The 17008-nt window shown below is 38.2% G+C and overlaps 2 protein-coding genes across 3 annotated transcripts in view; both read left to right on the plus strand.

Annotated features, from left to right (window-relative positions):
* The window catches only part of LOC306842964 (uncharacterized protein), a 405022-nt gene that overhangs the window by 159865 nt on the left and 228149 nt on the right, over positions 1-17008 (plus strand). The gene's annotated exons all lie outside the window — the stretch shown is intronic.
* On the plus strand, positions 5707-10312 carry irf8 (interferon regulatory factor 8). 2 transcript variants are annotated; one of them, XM_079374075.1, is made up of 8 exons: positions 5707-5985; positions 6589-6772; positions 6987-7075; positions 7643-7751; positions 8071-8097; positions 8617-9003; positions 9289-9404; positions 9678-10312. In XM_079374075.1, exons 1-8 carry the CDS (start codon positions 5818-5820, stop codon positions 9867-9869), a joined length of 1272 nt encoding a protein of 423 aa, XP_079230201.1. In that variant the 5' UTR covers positions 5707-5817; the 3' UTR covers positions 9870-10312. The 2 variants fall into 2 exon arrangements, with proteins under 2 accessions (XP_079230201.1, XP_079230200.1); XM_079374074.1 differs by having other exon boundaries at positions 5719-5985; positions 8071-8112.

A 17008-nucleotide genomic window follows, 5' to 3' on the forward strand; every position in this document is an offset into this window, starting at 1 on the left:
AGAGACTCTGGCTGAGGAGCTGAGGTGTGAAGAGACTCTGGCTGGAGCACTGAGACGTGGTGTGACTCTAGCTGAAGAGCTGTGCCTTGGCTGGACTCGCGAGGATCAACTGTGGCTTTGCTTGCCTCATGGCAATCAATTGTGGGTTGGCTTGTTTTGGGATGATCAACTAGGACTTGGCTTGACTCCTGACGATCAATTGTGGCTTGGCTTGACTCGTGATGATCAATTGTGGCTTGGCTTGATTCGTGATGATCAGCTGTGGCTTGGCTTGTTGGTAGCAGTTATGACTTCACTTGGTTCTTTAACATCAGCTGTGATTTGATAAGACTGTGGAAAATCGTCTGAGATGTGATGTGACTCTTGTATGGTGGCCATTTTGTACACAGTTTTTGGATTGACAGCCGTGACATGGCGAGGCACAGGCATGGTGGCCATCCAGACTCTGGGTTGGTAGATATGTAATCAGACAGTGACGTGTTAAACATGACAGGAGTAAACTGTGACTTAACTGGCATGACGTGAGTAGGTCCTGGTGTAGCCGACATGACATTAGCAAGCTGGGGCGTGGCAGGCGTGATGTTGGGAGGTTTCGGGTTAGCAGGCATGATGTTAGCAGGATTTGCCTTGACAGAGGTGACGTGAGTAAGTCCTGGCTTGACAGACGCAACATTTGCAGGCTGTGGCTTAGCAGACGTGAAGAAAGCAGACTGTGGCTTGGTAGGCATGACATGAACAGAGTGTGACTTGGCAGGCCTGACGTGAGCAGACTGTGGCTTGGAAAGCGTGACATGAGTAGACTTAGGCTTGACGTGAGTTCGCCTTGGCTTGGCAGGAATGACATGAGCAGGCTGTGTAGACACTGACGTGACGTGAATAATTCCAGACTTGACGTTCGAATACTCTGGTGTGGAGGATGCCGGAGGGTAGCCGGGTTCCTCATCAGCAGTCACCACAGTAAGGCAGAGCCACTCAAACACAAAGCAAAATCAATATAACGAGTAAGAGTCCAGTGATGGGTATTTCGTGGCATTAAGTTTGATATTTCTTTACTTAGTCCAAACCGAAAAATGTCTTTCAAGAAGCTTTCCTTAAAGTCTGTCTGGTAGGAAAGTTCACAAAACTTAGCCACATAATCTTCAATGGGCAGCTCACCTTGACGGAGGCGCACGAGACAATCCTCAGGATTCATGGTTGATGGTAAAGCTGCTGGATCTGTGGTAGGCGAAGTCTTATGTAATGAGGACTGGAGCGTGACAACAGGGATAAGATCCAAACGCAAGCTTTATTATACAGATCGTGGTCAAGGCAGGCAGGGTCGATCACCAGCAAACAATAACATCCAGGGCAAGGCAAGAGAGTAAACAGAAACACAGGCAATGGTCAAGGCAGGCGGCAAACAATCAATAACCAAGAGAACAGTCCAGAGTCCAAAACACAGGCAAGGCAAAAACAAGATAATGAGAACGCTCAGAAATGTCCAAATACAGCGGAACAAGACTTCGCAAAGGCCTGTTTGGCATGGCCCTCTTTATATGGCCGCCAAACAGGAAGTAACCATAGAAGCAGAGGGAGAAGTAACAGTCTAAACTAGGGCAAGAGTGTGGCGTTACACGAACAATAAACATAATAAATATTACCTTTGCACTTATCTGTACATAGTCCATGCAGTTATTTGTTGACATCCTATCTAAAACGTGATTTAGCCAAAACAAAAACAACAACAACAACTATAACATTACCACTTTAATATGTCTTGCGATATCCGTGCATGCAAAGGCTCTGTCGATCCTCTTGTTCAATATTCTCGGGGTCTGAACTGATATGGCAATATTGACGAACTTGCTGTTCTGGCAAGGGGCGGGGCATTCATCAAGCCCTGAACTAATCGAGTTGTTTGTGTCAGGCTGGGGAGAAAGGTATTGTAATAATGTAAATTATGTGAAAAATAATGTGATTTTCGAAAATATGAGAGCATGCTCTAGTACACCCCCAAAACAAAACCAAGACTTTTTAAAAGAGCATAATAGGACACCTTTAATAATAACAAACAAACAAACTTAGTAATTATTTTTTACCTGACACACTTTCTGTGTTCTGCAATATTTAGTAGTAGCATACAAATGTAATGTAATGTGTTTTACAGCTGCTAGTGAAATTCTTTCACGCGGTCGTGGGTTCATTTTGTTGACTGTCGCTATAGAGATGGATAATAGTGTACATGGAAATAGAGTAGCATGCATGGAAAACTTACTTGAATTTAACTTTCATTTAAAAAAATAACTTGACATCTTTCTTTTCTTTGCACGGGAAAATCTAAAGCAATTTAGCATAATTTCAAACAATATTTGTAGCACACAATGACAGGTTTCAAGTATAAGATAAATCAGTACACAAGCTAGAGCAAACCAGACATGCTGCTGCATTCTGGATAATCTGCAAAGGTTTAGTCACACTGACTGGAAGTCTGGCCCGTAGAGCATTGCAATAGTCCAGTTTTGTAATGAAAATCTTGAATGAGAAGCTGATGACCACGACTGAACTATTGGTGGTTTGGCAGGGACTCTAAGGAGCTGTCTTCATAGATTTGACCTGAATCTAATGTTCCTATATAAAGTCATATAGAGATTTCAGCTGAAATGTTGGGGTCTTCAGATTGAAATGACAGATAGACCTGTGTACAATCTTTGTAACAATGAAAGAAAGAAGAATGCAGAATGTGTTTTGGCAAGGTGCTGTAAGTGGTCACAGATTATTCTGGCTGTTATTAGTTTGCTAATTTCTATTCCACTCACAGTAAACATGCAACAGTAAAGACACACTTGTAACAAGAATTAAAGAACACTTCCATTTGGAGTGGGGTGATTTACTTTGAAATGTCAGTATTTATGCTTACTCTCATAGTGAAACTGCTTTGGATAAATAACCAGAAGAGAATCAGTTCTGTGTCTTTCTGTTCATTTATGCAGCAAATAAATAGTCTGATGCCCAGCTCCTAAATTTACTTTACTTTTAATGCGTTAAAGATATTGCACATACCAGATATTTGCCAATTCCTTGTATTGTACAGTTTTGTTATTTGTTTATTTTTACAACTTAATTTCAAAATGTAAATATAAACAACAACAAAAACGTATAGAAAAATAATATCTGATACTCTTTGTAAACTCACACATGCACGCAACATAACTTTTTTTTGGCAGTCAGTTAAGTTATTTTGTATCTTAATGATCCAGAAATGGAACTGCTAAAGTATGCGGCTGTACTAGTGAACAATATGTAAAACAAGTTGTGTGGCAAGCCTAATCTAGTAAAGACAGTCTGCCTGGAAAGTAACCGGATGTCTGTCCTCCCACTCTGTTCCAGCACAGTACATGAGCAAGGCAATGTGCCAGGGAATTCCCACAGTACTTCTCAAGGCATAACATAGCTGCACTAGACATAGCTGCACAAGCTGTGTTTCTAGTCTGATTTTGTTTTTTTTTCTATGGAAAATAACCTGCTGATGATAGGTGGATGATGTGAGGATAGGATTACTAAGGCAGATTTTTTATTGAAACAAAGCGATGCCATTCCCAGAAGAAAACCCCTGATGGGATTCCTAGGAAAATTCTAACACCATTAAGTTACACTTAATGATGGGTGTATGATTCTGGTTTGGCCAAAGAACATTTGTTTGACATTAGCTCAAGGCACTGTGATCAAAAGTGAAACTGATTTCTAACAAATGAATTTCTTGTGAGCCTTAAGAGTTTCCAGAAAAGCCTATAATAGCATCCAGCACATCTTTACATGGGGCTGTCCTTTTAATGAGCAAATTAAAGATAGTCACTCAACGTTTGAGCTTTTATTTATGTGAAGAAATGCGATTGAGTCACTAAGATTTCCCCAGTACAACAGAGAATGGCTTCTGACAACACAATTTCAGTTAGGCATAGGGAAAACATAGCATATGTTACATAGCATATAAAACATAGCAAAAATTACTTAAAATGTTATGATTTCCTATTGTCTCTGCATCAAACCATCCATAGCAACTGAAACTATACTAATAAACTCCGTTGTCTCTGAGTCATACCACAACCTTCAATTTGTTCTGGTTTTGATGATGGAGAAGGTTATATAAATGCTTGCTTGCCTTGAGCACATGCTTTCTCTCTCTCTTTTAGTACCAGGCATGGTTGCGGACCAGCTACAGACCCAGCCCCTTTAAAGATCTGGAACAAGTCGAAGCTTTACTGAGTCTATACACAGAACAGCAGCAACACTACGACACTAAAGTAGCCTTATTGAATGCAGTATGTGGACTGTTCGATGATTTATGATCGACATAATGATTAATGCTTTTTGATTTATCAAAATCTGTACTGTATGTACCGCTGTTCTCTCTAAAGAAAGATTACATACCTCCAATATGACAATGAATGAACTTTGTTTTGCTCAATTTAAAGTGTAATTTAAAAATAAATAAATTAATACATAAAACAGTTTGTTAGATATTTTATTACAACCATGGAACAATTCAACCACAGCTTATGTTTGCCTATTACTATTATTTTAATGTGGATGCCTTATATAAAGTGATTAATCTGGTTTAGCTATAACAACAACAAAGTAACTTCGTAATTAACAAACACATAGATATAAATGTTATATTATTCCCTTGCTGCCACTGCAGTATCAGCTTATTCCTTTTCACAGTTCTTCACTGTTCTGCACAATATTTACAAGATGATTTGCAAACAATATACAATTAAGCAACAACAATGATTTTAATTCCCAACGACCAGGTTGTAAATACATACATAAAGTATATTGTTTTATATATGTAGTGTATTAGCATTCAATTTAACTATATTATTGCCTACCCCTACTGTTGAATCTGTAAGAATGAATTGTTTTGATTTGAGTCGTGTCATGCTCAACTTCCTCTCACATTGTCTTAAAGAGAGAACTTTGAGAAGATGACCACTACCTGTGCTCATATCCTCAAACACACCACCAGCATGCAACCTTGCCTTTCCAAGATCCGCTTTTTATGGTTTCCACATGATCTTTAAACTTCCTGACAACAGGTTAGACGTGGCTTTGACATGGGATGTTAACCATTTCAGAACATGCAACTACAATCAGGCTTTATTTCACCATTCATCATTAAATCTAAATGCATAAATGTAAATCTATAAATGCTCCAATGATAAACATCCATCATTTAAGTCATTGTTTGTGATAGTTACATATAAAGATATATATGTTTGTATATATATATATATAAAAAGTAGGCTAATTTAGAAATAATGTTAATCTACATTCCAACATGTTTCATGTAGGATAAAATAGATAACTGTTTTATGATATAATTATGTTTCATGAGCGGAATGTTTTACAGTTTATACAGTATATCCGAATAAGATTTATCTCATGACCCCATCTGTGGGATATTCAGGAGAGTTTAATGAATTGGTTGATTGGAGTTTAATGAATAGGAATTTCAAACATAAACCGTATGAACTTGTAAAGTCCCTTTCCCCTCTTTCCCTTCAGATCACTTCACACACCTCCAGAGCTGGATAGAAATTTCTTGTAAATGCCTCCGCTTCTTAGAATCTAATTTAAATATTCATAAGTCGCCAGACCTAAGGCATAGTGATTGGACGCCTGGGCGCTGCGCTGGCCAATCCTCTGTCATGACATTCTCTGTTCCTCACTTGAGCGGGTGTCTTTCATAAATAAAGCGGTGTGGATGCTGTGAATGTAAATTATATATTCCTCATCAGCCCGCTGTAACGTCTTTAGAGTTAAGTAAGAGTGTAAGCGATGAATCCGGGTGGTCGCAGACTGAAACAGTGGCTTATAGAACAGATCAACAGTAACATCTATAATGGACTGCTATGGGAGGATGAGAACCGCACCATGTTCAGAATCCCCTGGAAACATGCAGGAAAACAAGACTACAACCAGGAGGTGGATGCGTCCATCTTCAAAGTAAGCATTCTTTTATTATAATTTAGTCTATAGAAAGTTCTGCTGCTGCTGCTACTATTAACTTACTAAGATTACTACTACTAATAATATTTGTTGTTGTTGTCGCTGTTTGATAAAAGTAACGTTATGTACTTCTGTAATATGTAGATGATAAGATTCTGGTTATTTAGATAATTTAATTAGACAATGGCAAAAGTTTGACACAAATATATCTAAATGCAATGCTTTCTTTTAAATTCCTTTAAAATGAACTAATGGACAGTTACCCCTGTTGAACTTTTGTCACAGTTTGACATTGCTGGCTTTCACGCTCATGTAAACTTATTTTTACAGTAATTATTCAGCAATTAGTAATTGGTTAGTTGTAATTTCTAACTAAAATGTTACTAATATATATAATTATAGTGTAATTTATTGGTAAATTCATTTTTAAACTAAATGATATTTTATGTTGTTACATTAATGATGCCCTGCAACTGTTTGTCTATTCTAAGATACGATGAAATGTCCCCTGTATTCAGCCCCTCAGTTACTTTACAAGTCTATTTTTTGAAAGCAATTCAGATGTTGTGGTGATATCTGACTAAGCATGTGTTTTCACAGGCGTGGGCGATATTTAAAGGGAAGTTTAAGGAGGGGGATAAAGCTGAACCAGCGACATGGAAGACCAGATTGCGCTGTGCACTCAACAAGAGCCCAGATTTTGAGGAAGTTACTGACCGATCCCAGCTTGACATCTCTGAGCCTTACAAAGTGTACCGGATTGTGCCAGAGGAGGAACAGAAGTGTACGTGTGTGCTTTTTTTTTTTAACTTTTCCAAGAAACATTAGAAATAGCACAGAGGCAAATTCTTATGCAGATATGCATTAATAGAAGGTCAGTGACTCTACAGAATGACCATTTAATATTTAACTATCATGTAATATTATGTACATTATGTCATATTATGTAATGTCTTTACAAATTAAGTTAATTAGTGGCATTATATTTTATTTTGTAGTGGGTAAAGTCACAGTCTCTGCCCTTTCTGGCTGCAGCACTGATACTGAAAAGGGCTGCTCACCAAACCTGGATGAACTTCTTAAAGAGGTATTATCATTTACCCACCTGTTAAAGGGTTAGTTCGCCCAAAAATGAAAATTGTGTCATTAATTACTCAACCTCATGTCGTTCCAAACTTGTAAGACCTTCGTTCATCTTCGGAAAACACAAATTAAGATATTTTTGATGGAATCTGAGAGCTCTCTGACGCGCCATAGACAGCAAGGATATTACCACAATCAACACACAGAAACTTAGCAAGGTCAACTGTAAAATAGTCCATGTGACACCAGGGGTTCAACCGTAATTTTACGAAGCTACGAGAATAATTTTTGTGTGCAAAGAAAACAGCAACATAATTTATTAAGCAATTCTTCTCATAAAAATGATGTTGTTGTTTTCTTTGCGCACAAAAAGTATTCTCGTAGCTTAGTAAAATTGTGTTCCGAAAATGAACAAAGGTCTTACAGGTTTGGAATGACATGAGGGTGAGTAATTAATTACAGAATTTTCATTTTGGGTGAATGATGAAGGTATTGAGGGGGAATAAAGGTTTAGTGTGGATTGTGGCAATAATTGACTCATGTCTTATTTCTACATAATCTGTATGTGCAGACTCCAAATGATGAATACATGGGCATCCTGAAGCGTAGTCATTCTCCCCTTGATGAAGGCAGTAACATGCCTTCAGTGCAGGAATGGTGGCAGCAGGGATCTCACAACGGTACAACTGTTTGTGACTTTTAATATTTTAAGAATATTTAAGAAAATAAAAGTAATTTTAACATGAGTACATTTTTGGTTTCTTAAAAGTCTGCATGAAAACTGTTTTCAAAGTAATGCATGGAAAATGCAAAAATAATTTGGCTGCAGATTTATGTGCTACACGGCTAGCGTGAGATTGACTAACTTCCGTCAGAGTTGCTGACTTAGTGTTTTGTGTTGCTCCCTTCCTTTCTTTCTTTCTTGTTGTAGTGGTAGGTAATGATATTTTGTTAATTACTTTTTGTGTTCATGTTTATGCATTTTATGTATATTTACAGTGGCTGTTGTTCATCAAGATCCTGCGGGTACGTTCAATGCTGGTATGTCATTTCTGTTGTGTACGAGTTGTAGATTCTGATGTGTTGTGAATTTATTTTATATAAACTGATATTAGAACATTTGTTCAGGACTTTTTGTTTTCTGTTTTTAATCACATCTCATAGTTTCCGTACTCTTAAGAACCCATGACAGAATTACTTTTTCATGTTTAGATTAGATTAGATTCAACATTATTGTCATTGTGAAGAGTACAGAGTCAAGTGCAGAGACAATGAAATGCAGTTAGCATCTAACCAGAAGTGCAAATAACTAAGTATATAAATAAATATAAAATGTGTGTATATACATTAAGCTTTATGACATATAGTGGTGCTTGTTATGAGGTAGAAGCCAATGCAAATGACTGTAAATCATGTGATTAATGAATAATACCATTATATTTAATATATATATTAGTTAACTGGAAAAGTCATGGAACACCTTGGAACCCTGTTTTACATCAGTAATTGCTTCACTTTTAACCACACATTTCTCCCTGTCTCCAGCATTCTCTCAGATGATGATTTGTTTCTATTATGGAGGTCGGCTGGTGGGCAGCACGGTTACCACTCATCCAGAGGGTTGCCGTATCTCCCCCTGCCAGCCTGTTCTGGCTAGCGGATTCTTGTATGGACCAGACAGCCTCCAGAATATCCGCTTCCCATCTGCTGATCTCATTGAGAACGAACGTCAGCGTCACATCACCCTTAAACTTTTCAGTCATTTAGAGCGTGGCGTACTGCTGCGCGCTAACAGAGAGGGCATTTTTATCAAGCGTCTGTGCCAGAGCAGAGTGTTCTGGAGTGGCCAGGACCCTCAGTATAACCCCAACCCCTGTAAACTGGAGCGAGATGCTGTGGTGAAGATCTTTGACACTGCCAGGTTCCTGCAAGGTAAACAAACATCTTCCCAGATATATTATAACTCCAGACTTTTTTTTGTGAAAGTCTGTTTCAGTACAAGACTGCTGAAATACACTTCACAATTGCATTTTACGAAGTAAAATCAAGTGTGTCAGTATATAAGGTACTTAAAGGTCATTAATAACATTATCATTATCAGTTTATTTATTTAACTATTTTTGAAATGCAGTTGACCTGATTCATTAGTTATGTACTAATTGAATAAATGGATAAGAATTTTATCGCAAATCACTTTTTTTTTTTTTTTTTCTTCAGTGCTGCAGTTATATCAGGAGGGTCATTATCAGTCTCTGGAGCCCACTGTCACACTCTGTTTTGGGGAAGAGTTTCATGATTTCAGCACTGTCAAGAGCAAATTAATCATTGTCCAGGTAATTATTATAAAGAACATTATATTCCTAATAGATTGTTAGTTGTATAAATTGACATTTAATGCAGTATGAATGAACATGAATAAACAATGGTAGATTTCTAAAAGCACATTAACCTAGATTAATTAATGCTGTAAATATGGATTAACTAATTGAACCTTAGTTTATTCATAGTCAATAAAAGACTATATATTTTTTTCTGTTTATATTCTCAATAACCAGTATTGAAGATACTATGAAACATAGCAATAACCTAATGCTTTGTCTAAACAGATTACAGCATTGAACTGCCAGCAGTTGGTGGATGCAGTGACTGCCCGGCGATCCCAGTACAGCAGCGGGAATCTGGAAATCTCAGATGACATGGGTGGTGATCAGATGGCTCGAATATATCAGGATCTATGCAGCTACCCAGTTCCCCAACGAGCTTCCTGTTTTAGGGACAACCTGCCGATTCCAGTCTGAGGCAGATATCTGAGCCAGTTATGTCTCAAAGAATGAGTTAGTTCATATGTTGACCTAAAGTGATGCCTTTACAATTTTATTACATAAAACAATTTTGACTTTTAGGTGTGCCATCTGTCTGTATAGCATCCTGTTCGCTCAGGGCAGACAATAGTATCTGACAGAAGGTTTGCAATGTTCTCAGGGATGATGTGCTCGTTTTTTGGAAGAAATTAAATTTCTTTGTGTATATTTTAGTGTTTCCAGAATGTTTTTTTTGTTTTGTTTTTTTTGGGGCAAAACGTTGAACTTTTCTGTTATTTTTTTTTACTATTTACTGTACAGTTGATAGGTTTTACTATCCTTTTTTTTTTTCTTTTTTTAATACCTTTTAAGAAATGTAATTCTGAGTTGAACGCAGACTAAATGTCAAATGAGAAATCTATGAATAATTAAAGAAATTTAAAATAAGCAGGTTGTCTGGCTATTGATTTTTATATTCTGAGTATATATATTTATATTTTATATTTTATATTTTATATAACCATATGGGCCATTCTACAGAACTGGTCAAAACTGCTGTCCCACATCCAAAAACACATTTAAAAAGCATTTAAGTATTTAAATCTTAGATGTTTACTAATATCCTTCTATTATCTATTAGTAAGCTTAATATATATAAAATCATGATTTATTGGGCACTTTCAATTGGGAGGTGGCTGTCCTGAACCCTAACCCCTAAATTTCAATTTAGGAAAATTATATTTAAGTATTTTTTGTATTTCTTTCCATTTTTATGTTTAAATGTATCTTTTTGATTCTTTAAAAAAAAAATACTATACCCCTAAATTTATTCCCCCCCCCCATATTTGGTTAGTTCCTGGTCCTTTCCCCATTTAGGTTTATTAGTTCATTAGTTCCAGGTGTATTTTATTAATTATCTAGTTTTCTCCGTTTATTAGCCCTGTGTTTCCCTGTCTTCATGTTTGCTGTTATACGTCTGTTCCCCATGCTACGTGTGCAGTCATGCCTGTCTGTTAGTCTTTATTTGGATGAATAAAGATTGTTCCTTGTGAATATCTCCGACGTATCCTCGATTCCTTGTTCCTACACAGTAGCAGTAGCCGAAGTGTGACACCCCCTCTCTCATAGCTACGTGGTGAGTAGAAAGGCCCTATCATTTTGAGGTAAATGTGTACTGAAAAATCTGTGTATAATTTTAAGGAATGTCATTACTGCACACCTTTTTTTCTGCAATTAAACACACTTTTGTTTTTTTTGGAGTTATTCCATAACATTTAGTTTTTATATGTGTACCACTGTTCAAAACTGTGCTAGCTAACCATGTGCCGATTAGCAGCTTAGAGTTAGGTTCAAAATGATCTACTATAAAATTGTCACTACCGAAACAGTCATGCCTGAAACATGTAATCAGTGTTTCGGTAGTGACAAAAGGGAATACATAATCCTAATAGTATGTGGACATAAATTAAATTTTAGTACAGTTATGCCATTTTTTTTTTTGTTATTTTAATTTTTGTAGTGTTTTATTATGCAAGTTAAAATTCTGTGATGTGGTTGGCACAAAAGCATTACTGTAACTACCGAAAATATACAGTCACTACCGAAATGTATGTTTTGTCAAAAATAAAGTATACTAAATTATCAACTAAGATGTTTATAAAGAAAAATTGGATTCAAAATACAACAAATCTCACAAATTACACTTCAAATACTGTTAAAATGCAATTGTTATTGATTTACCTCAATTTAAAAAAATCTAATAAAATATCAAAAAAATAAATTATATACACACACACACACACACACACAATTTGCATACATACTTGCATACAATGGCCCATATATGGGGCATTTCCTACAAGAAGGCAAGGGAGACAGTGCAGCGCAGAAAAAAATAAAATCACAGTACAAAAATAAAACTATGCAAATATTACAATATATGATGCAAAAAGTGTATAAATCATTTGTTTTTTTCTAAAGTAAAACTGTCCAACAGCGACAACAGCAGGTAAAGTTACATCGGGAGTCCAAGTCTATCTTGCCTTCCCTGAGCCCACTGACTTATAAGCTTGTGTGGGTTTGGAATGGGGTAATTAAGAATGAATGGGTGAAAGTTACATGAGGACGCATGCCTCCATCGCAATATTATTCCATATGACTGATTATGACCAGCTATGACTGCTTCATGTGATAAATCTCGCCTCTTGCGTTCATGCACATTCCACGTTGGCGAATTATTCTGAATGAACAATATAATGGCATTAATGGGAAGACTAATAAAAAGTAAGTAAAGCCTTAAGTGTTACGTGCATGTTCTGTTTTGAGTTTGTTTTCAGTTAGCCTATTTCTCTTTGACATAGTCTTCATTAGTCTCTTAATTATCATTCTGTTCACATGTGTTTGCTGAATTAACTTGTTTATCCTTTCATTTGCTCCCCTACTCAAACCTTCAGTTCACCATTTGCCTTTTTCCATTGTACTTTGTTGCTACTTGGTTGCCGTCTGTTTGTATACCCTACGTTTTGTTTATTAAAAATCTATTCTCTTTTTAATTTAAGACTCTTGCGTTCTCCCTACCTCCACGAGACGTAACCTTAAGTAACTAAGCCTTGAGTTATTAGTTTGGAATAAATGTAAAATGTAAAAAACAACAACTGTGTACTGTTTAAGAAAAAAACTAATGTACTGTTTATTTTACAAAGAAAATGTGACTGGGACATTAATTTACATTTAATTAAAAAAAAGTGAGGATTTTGCTGCATAATTTATTCAGGCACATTCAACATTTCTCACATTATCACAGTTTTTTCGCTTTAGTATAGAAAATGGTAATAAAATGACAACAACTCCGAGTTAAACTGTCAGAACAAATCATGTTGATTATATCAAATAACTTTGATAGAAAGGTATGTAATGGATTACAATCAACCAAACATTAACTAGTAAAGTAACGCATTACTTTTTATTTTACAAGAAAATATCTGGGTTACTTTTTCAAAATAAATTCCCATTTATTGACTGACAAGTCTCCTGTCCCCATGTTGGGAGAAATTGGAAGTACAGAGGCATTGCTCCATCACTTCCCAGAGTCCCTGCTCATTTGGGTTTAGTACAGTTTAGTACTTTAATCTGCTTCTGCGTTAAGAAATCACCAACCTTCTTTACATCTTTCAGCATGATAACGACGCCAAACACACTGTAAAGAAGGCCCAAGAGCTTCCTGGCTGATGACAACATCTGTCTCTGGAGAATTTCCACATACATTTCCAAATTCATAGTTCCATCAATAAAATGTAGTTTACCTAGTCCACTAGCTTCCATACAGCCCGGCGCCATAGCATTACCCCCACTGTGTCTTACCGTAGGAATAAGACACTGGGGTTTCAAGGCTTGTTCTTTGGTTCTCCACACTTTAGTTTTGCCATCACTGCCAGAAATGTTAAAGGGTTCACCCAAAAAAGAATATTAGCCTTGTTTTACTCGCCCTCGAGGCATCCTAGGTGTATATGACGAATCATATCGGAGTTATATTAAAAATTGTACTGGCTATTCCAAGCTTTATCATTGAAGTCGGCGGGTGTTTCTGTTCTACTGTCCACAATTCATTAAATAAAGTGCAATCATCCATAATAAAAAGATGCCTCACACAGCCCTGGGACATGAATAAAGGCATCCTGTAGCAAATCCATGCGTTTTCATAAGAAAAATATAAATATTTCAAATGTAAAACACTGTTCTCTCACTTCTGGTATCTGTCATACACAAGGTGTTCCAGCAGATGACGTAGGACCTATGCGCAGCCTCTGAGATATGCTAGCCTTGCGAGTTTCTTTATAGGAGCAAAGTTTCCTTACTTTAGCAAAGGAAAACCAGTCTCCTCTTGGCTTATATCGAAATCCTCCGATATTTTTCTTTACAAATCCTCTGTTTGTATCTCTAATTCATGACTGGCGTTTTTTGTTCTCTGTCTGCGTTCGTCACTTATTACGCAACGCCGACGTCCTATGTCTCTTTGCCAATGGTCTTTTTGACTTCAGCAGCACAAAGCTTTTTGACTTCCTTCCATGACCAGGCAAGTTCTTCACCTCACCAGTCTCTAAATTTCTTCACAATGGAAAAGACCGTCTCTCTACGCATATCTAATCTTTTTGCTATATTTCTGATATAAATGCCCTCCTTGTAGAAGTTGACTACCTTTCCTCTCAAATCTGTTCATAATTCACTGGTTTTGGCCATCCTTTTTGTGGACTGTCTCACAAATGAATTAGGTTGAATAGCTGTCAGCTGTTAAATTTAAGTACCAATTTAGGTCAACCAGTTACCGAGCAATGCTTAATTTTGTTCAGTTTGTGGTGTAAAAAGGTCACATTAGTAATTAAAGAAAAACCACTTAAATAAAAAAAATTCTGACACTTTGACCTGACCATGTTTTGCTTATGTACTTTACTGGTAGTCCACTTTATGAATTTTTGGGGGGTATATTATGTAACAGTGTACTTTATTTTGCGATCCTCACTTACATGAGTGTGTATGTATACATACATACACATATATATATATTGTGGCGGGAGGAGCAAACGACAGACACAGTGGGCGTGGCGTCAAGCCTCGGAGAGGTTTTTATTCAACAATAAAAAGGGAAAATAAAGTGTCCAAGGGAAAAAGTGTCCAAATAAACGGGGAATCTGGTGTCCTCGTTGTGCCGCGGGGCTGGTAAAGGAGGGTAGTGTTCGTCAGGGAAGGGTCCAGGGAAGGGGCGGAGTCCGGTGGCCGCACGCGCTCCCCTCTCGGGGCCGGGAGCGAGTGGCGGCGGCGTCAATTGCGCGGCTTCGTCCATCTCCTGGGTTCCCGGCGCTTCTGGGGGATTCGGCGGCCCGGCATCCTGGCCCGTCAGCCGCCTAACGGGTGCGGCAGTCCTCCTCGACGCTCCCTTCCTGGACCCACGAGGACACCAGCGTGCATGCACGGGGAAGAGACCGGTCTCTCGAGGAGAGGCGCGCTCGGCGTTTAAACGGCGGCGGTGATGAGGCTCTATTCACATCAGGTGCGCCTCATCACACGCCGCCACCCCTAGGTGTTCAGTGCCCCTCCTCTCTCACACACCCACTCCCGTCGGGAGCCTGGTGAAGGGCGGCGAATACGGGACGGGGTGGTGATGATGGACAGGGGGGAGGCAGCCGACTCGTCACAATATATTTATTATTAGTCGTGGTCAGAATTATTGGCACCCTTGGTAAATATGATCAAAGAAGGCTCTGAAAATAAACCTGCATTATTAATCCTTTTTGATTTTTTTTTTTTTTTTTAAATCTCAAGAATCTAACCTTCCATTGAGCTAAAACAATTGAAAATGGGGGAAAATCTCATTATGAAATAAAAGATTTTTAAAATTCACGTTGAACACAATTATTGGTACCCCTAGAAATTCTTGTGAGACTGTTACGAAACTGCCTGGAAGAGGACACGTGTCTATATCGTCCTAATACACGGTGAGGAGGAGAGTTTGAGTGGCTAAAGACTCACCAAGGACCACAGTGTCACGGTGTGCTGGGGATGAAAGAGCAAGGAGACAAGGATACTCTTGAACAATACAATCTTTAATAATTTCAAACCTAGGAAGACATCTAACAGTAGACAAAGAACCAAGGCAGAACACAGGACTTATAAAGACAAAAAAAAAAACCAAAGAAGCAAACGAGAAGATTAATGAACTCGGGTGATAAGAATGAAGGATGATTAACTAATGAAGGAACACAGGAAACTGACCAAATAAGGAAAAACGGGAAACTCACATGTGAGACACAGCTGGAGAGTTGCAGAAAATAGTTGAGTCTCAGGGTCAGAAAACCTTAAAAAAAAAAAAAGGTCAACGACTGTGTGTGTGTGTGTATTAGGGATGCAACGATTATAGATTTTGCTGGTACGATTATTGTCTGATGAATAATCACGGTTTTACGATTATGACGATTATTATGCATTTATTCATTTCCTAACATTTAATAATGTATAAAATCACATGAACACTCTTTAGATGTTAAAGTGTTATTTATTACTGGCTTTTGAAACAGCAATAACACAGTAACCAACAATACAGCACAAAATAATAATAATAAACAAACAACAAACAAAAGTCCATCTCTCCCATTAGAATTAAAAAAGGTGACCGCTGCTCTGTAAACATCCATGACAGTATTTCTCTTTTGAAAATAAGAAATAGATCACAAAAGTATTTAATGTTTTCAGTTTGCACATTCTTTACATTTATTTTGTACCTGGGGTAGAGAATTTGGAAACATGGTAAAAAACAAAATCTTGGTTGGTTTTTACTTATGCATAATACTACAACAGGAATAGTAAATAAATTCAATGAAGTATTATTAATATACAACTAATATTACCTTTATTTATCCCACAGGGGAAACTGTTACTAATGATGGAAATAAAGTGAAATATTACTGTAATCAACTGTCATCCATACGTATTGTGGCGGGAGGAGCCAACGACAGACACAGTGGGTGTGGCGTCAAGCCTCGGAGAGGTTTTTATTAAACAATAAAAAGGGAAAATAACGTGTCCAAGGGGAAAAGTGTCCAAATAAACAAACAGGGAACCTGGTGTCCTCGCTGTGCCGCGGGGCTAGTGAAGGAGGGTAGTGTTTGTCAGGGAAGGATCCAGGGAAGGGGCGGAGTCCGGTGGCCGCACGCGCTCCCCTCTCGGGGCCGGGAGCGAGTGGCGGCGGTGTCTCTTGCGCGGCTCCTTCCTACTACTATGGTCCCGGCGTCTCTGGGGGATTCGACGGCCCGGCATCCTGGCCCGTCAGCCGCCCTTCGACGCACCCTTCCTGGACCCACGAGGACACCAGCGTGCATGCATGGGGAAGAGACCGGTCTCCCGAGGAGAGGCGCGCTCGGCGTTTAAACAGCGGGCGGTGATGAGGCTCTATTCACGCCCAGCCCTGCGTGTTCAGCGCCCCTCCTCTCTCACACACCCACTCCCGTCGGGAGCCTGGTGAAGGGCGGCGAATACGGGACGGGGTGGTGATGATGGACAGGGGGGAGGCAGCCGACTCGTCACAGTATTCATTTTAATAATCTTTATAATAATTCATATGATTTTACATGTAGCCTGAGAAAATC

This window comes from Barbus barbus (genome assembly GCF_936440315.1).
Source record: "Barbus barbus genome assembly, chromosome: 23".
NCBI lineage: Eukaryota > Metazoa > Chordata > Actinopteri > Cypriniformes > Cyprinidae > Barbus > Barbus barbus.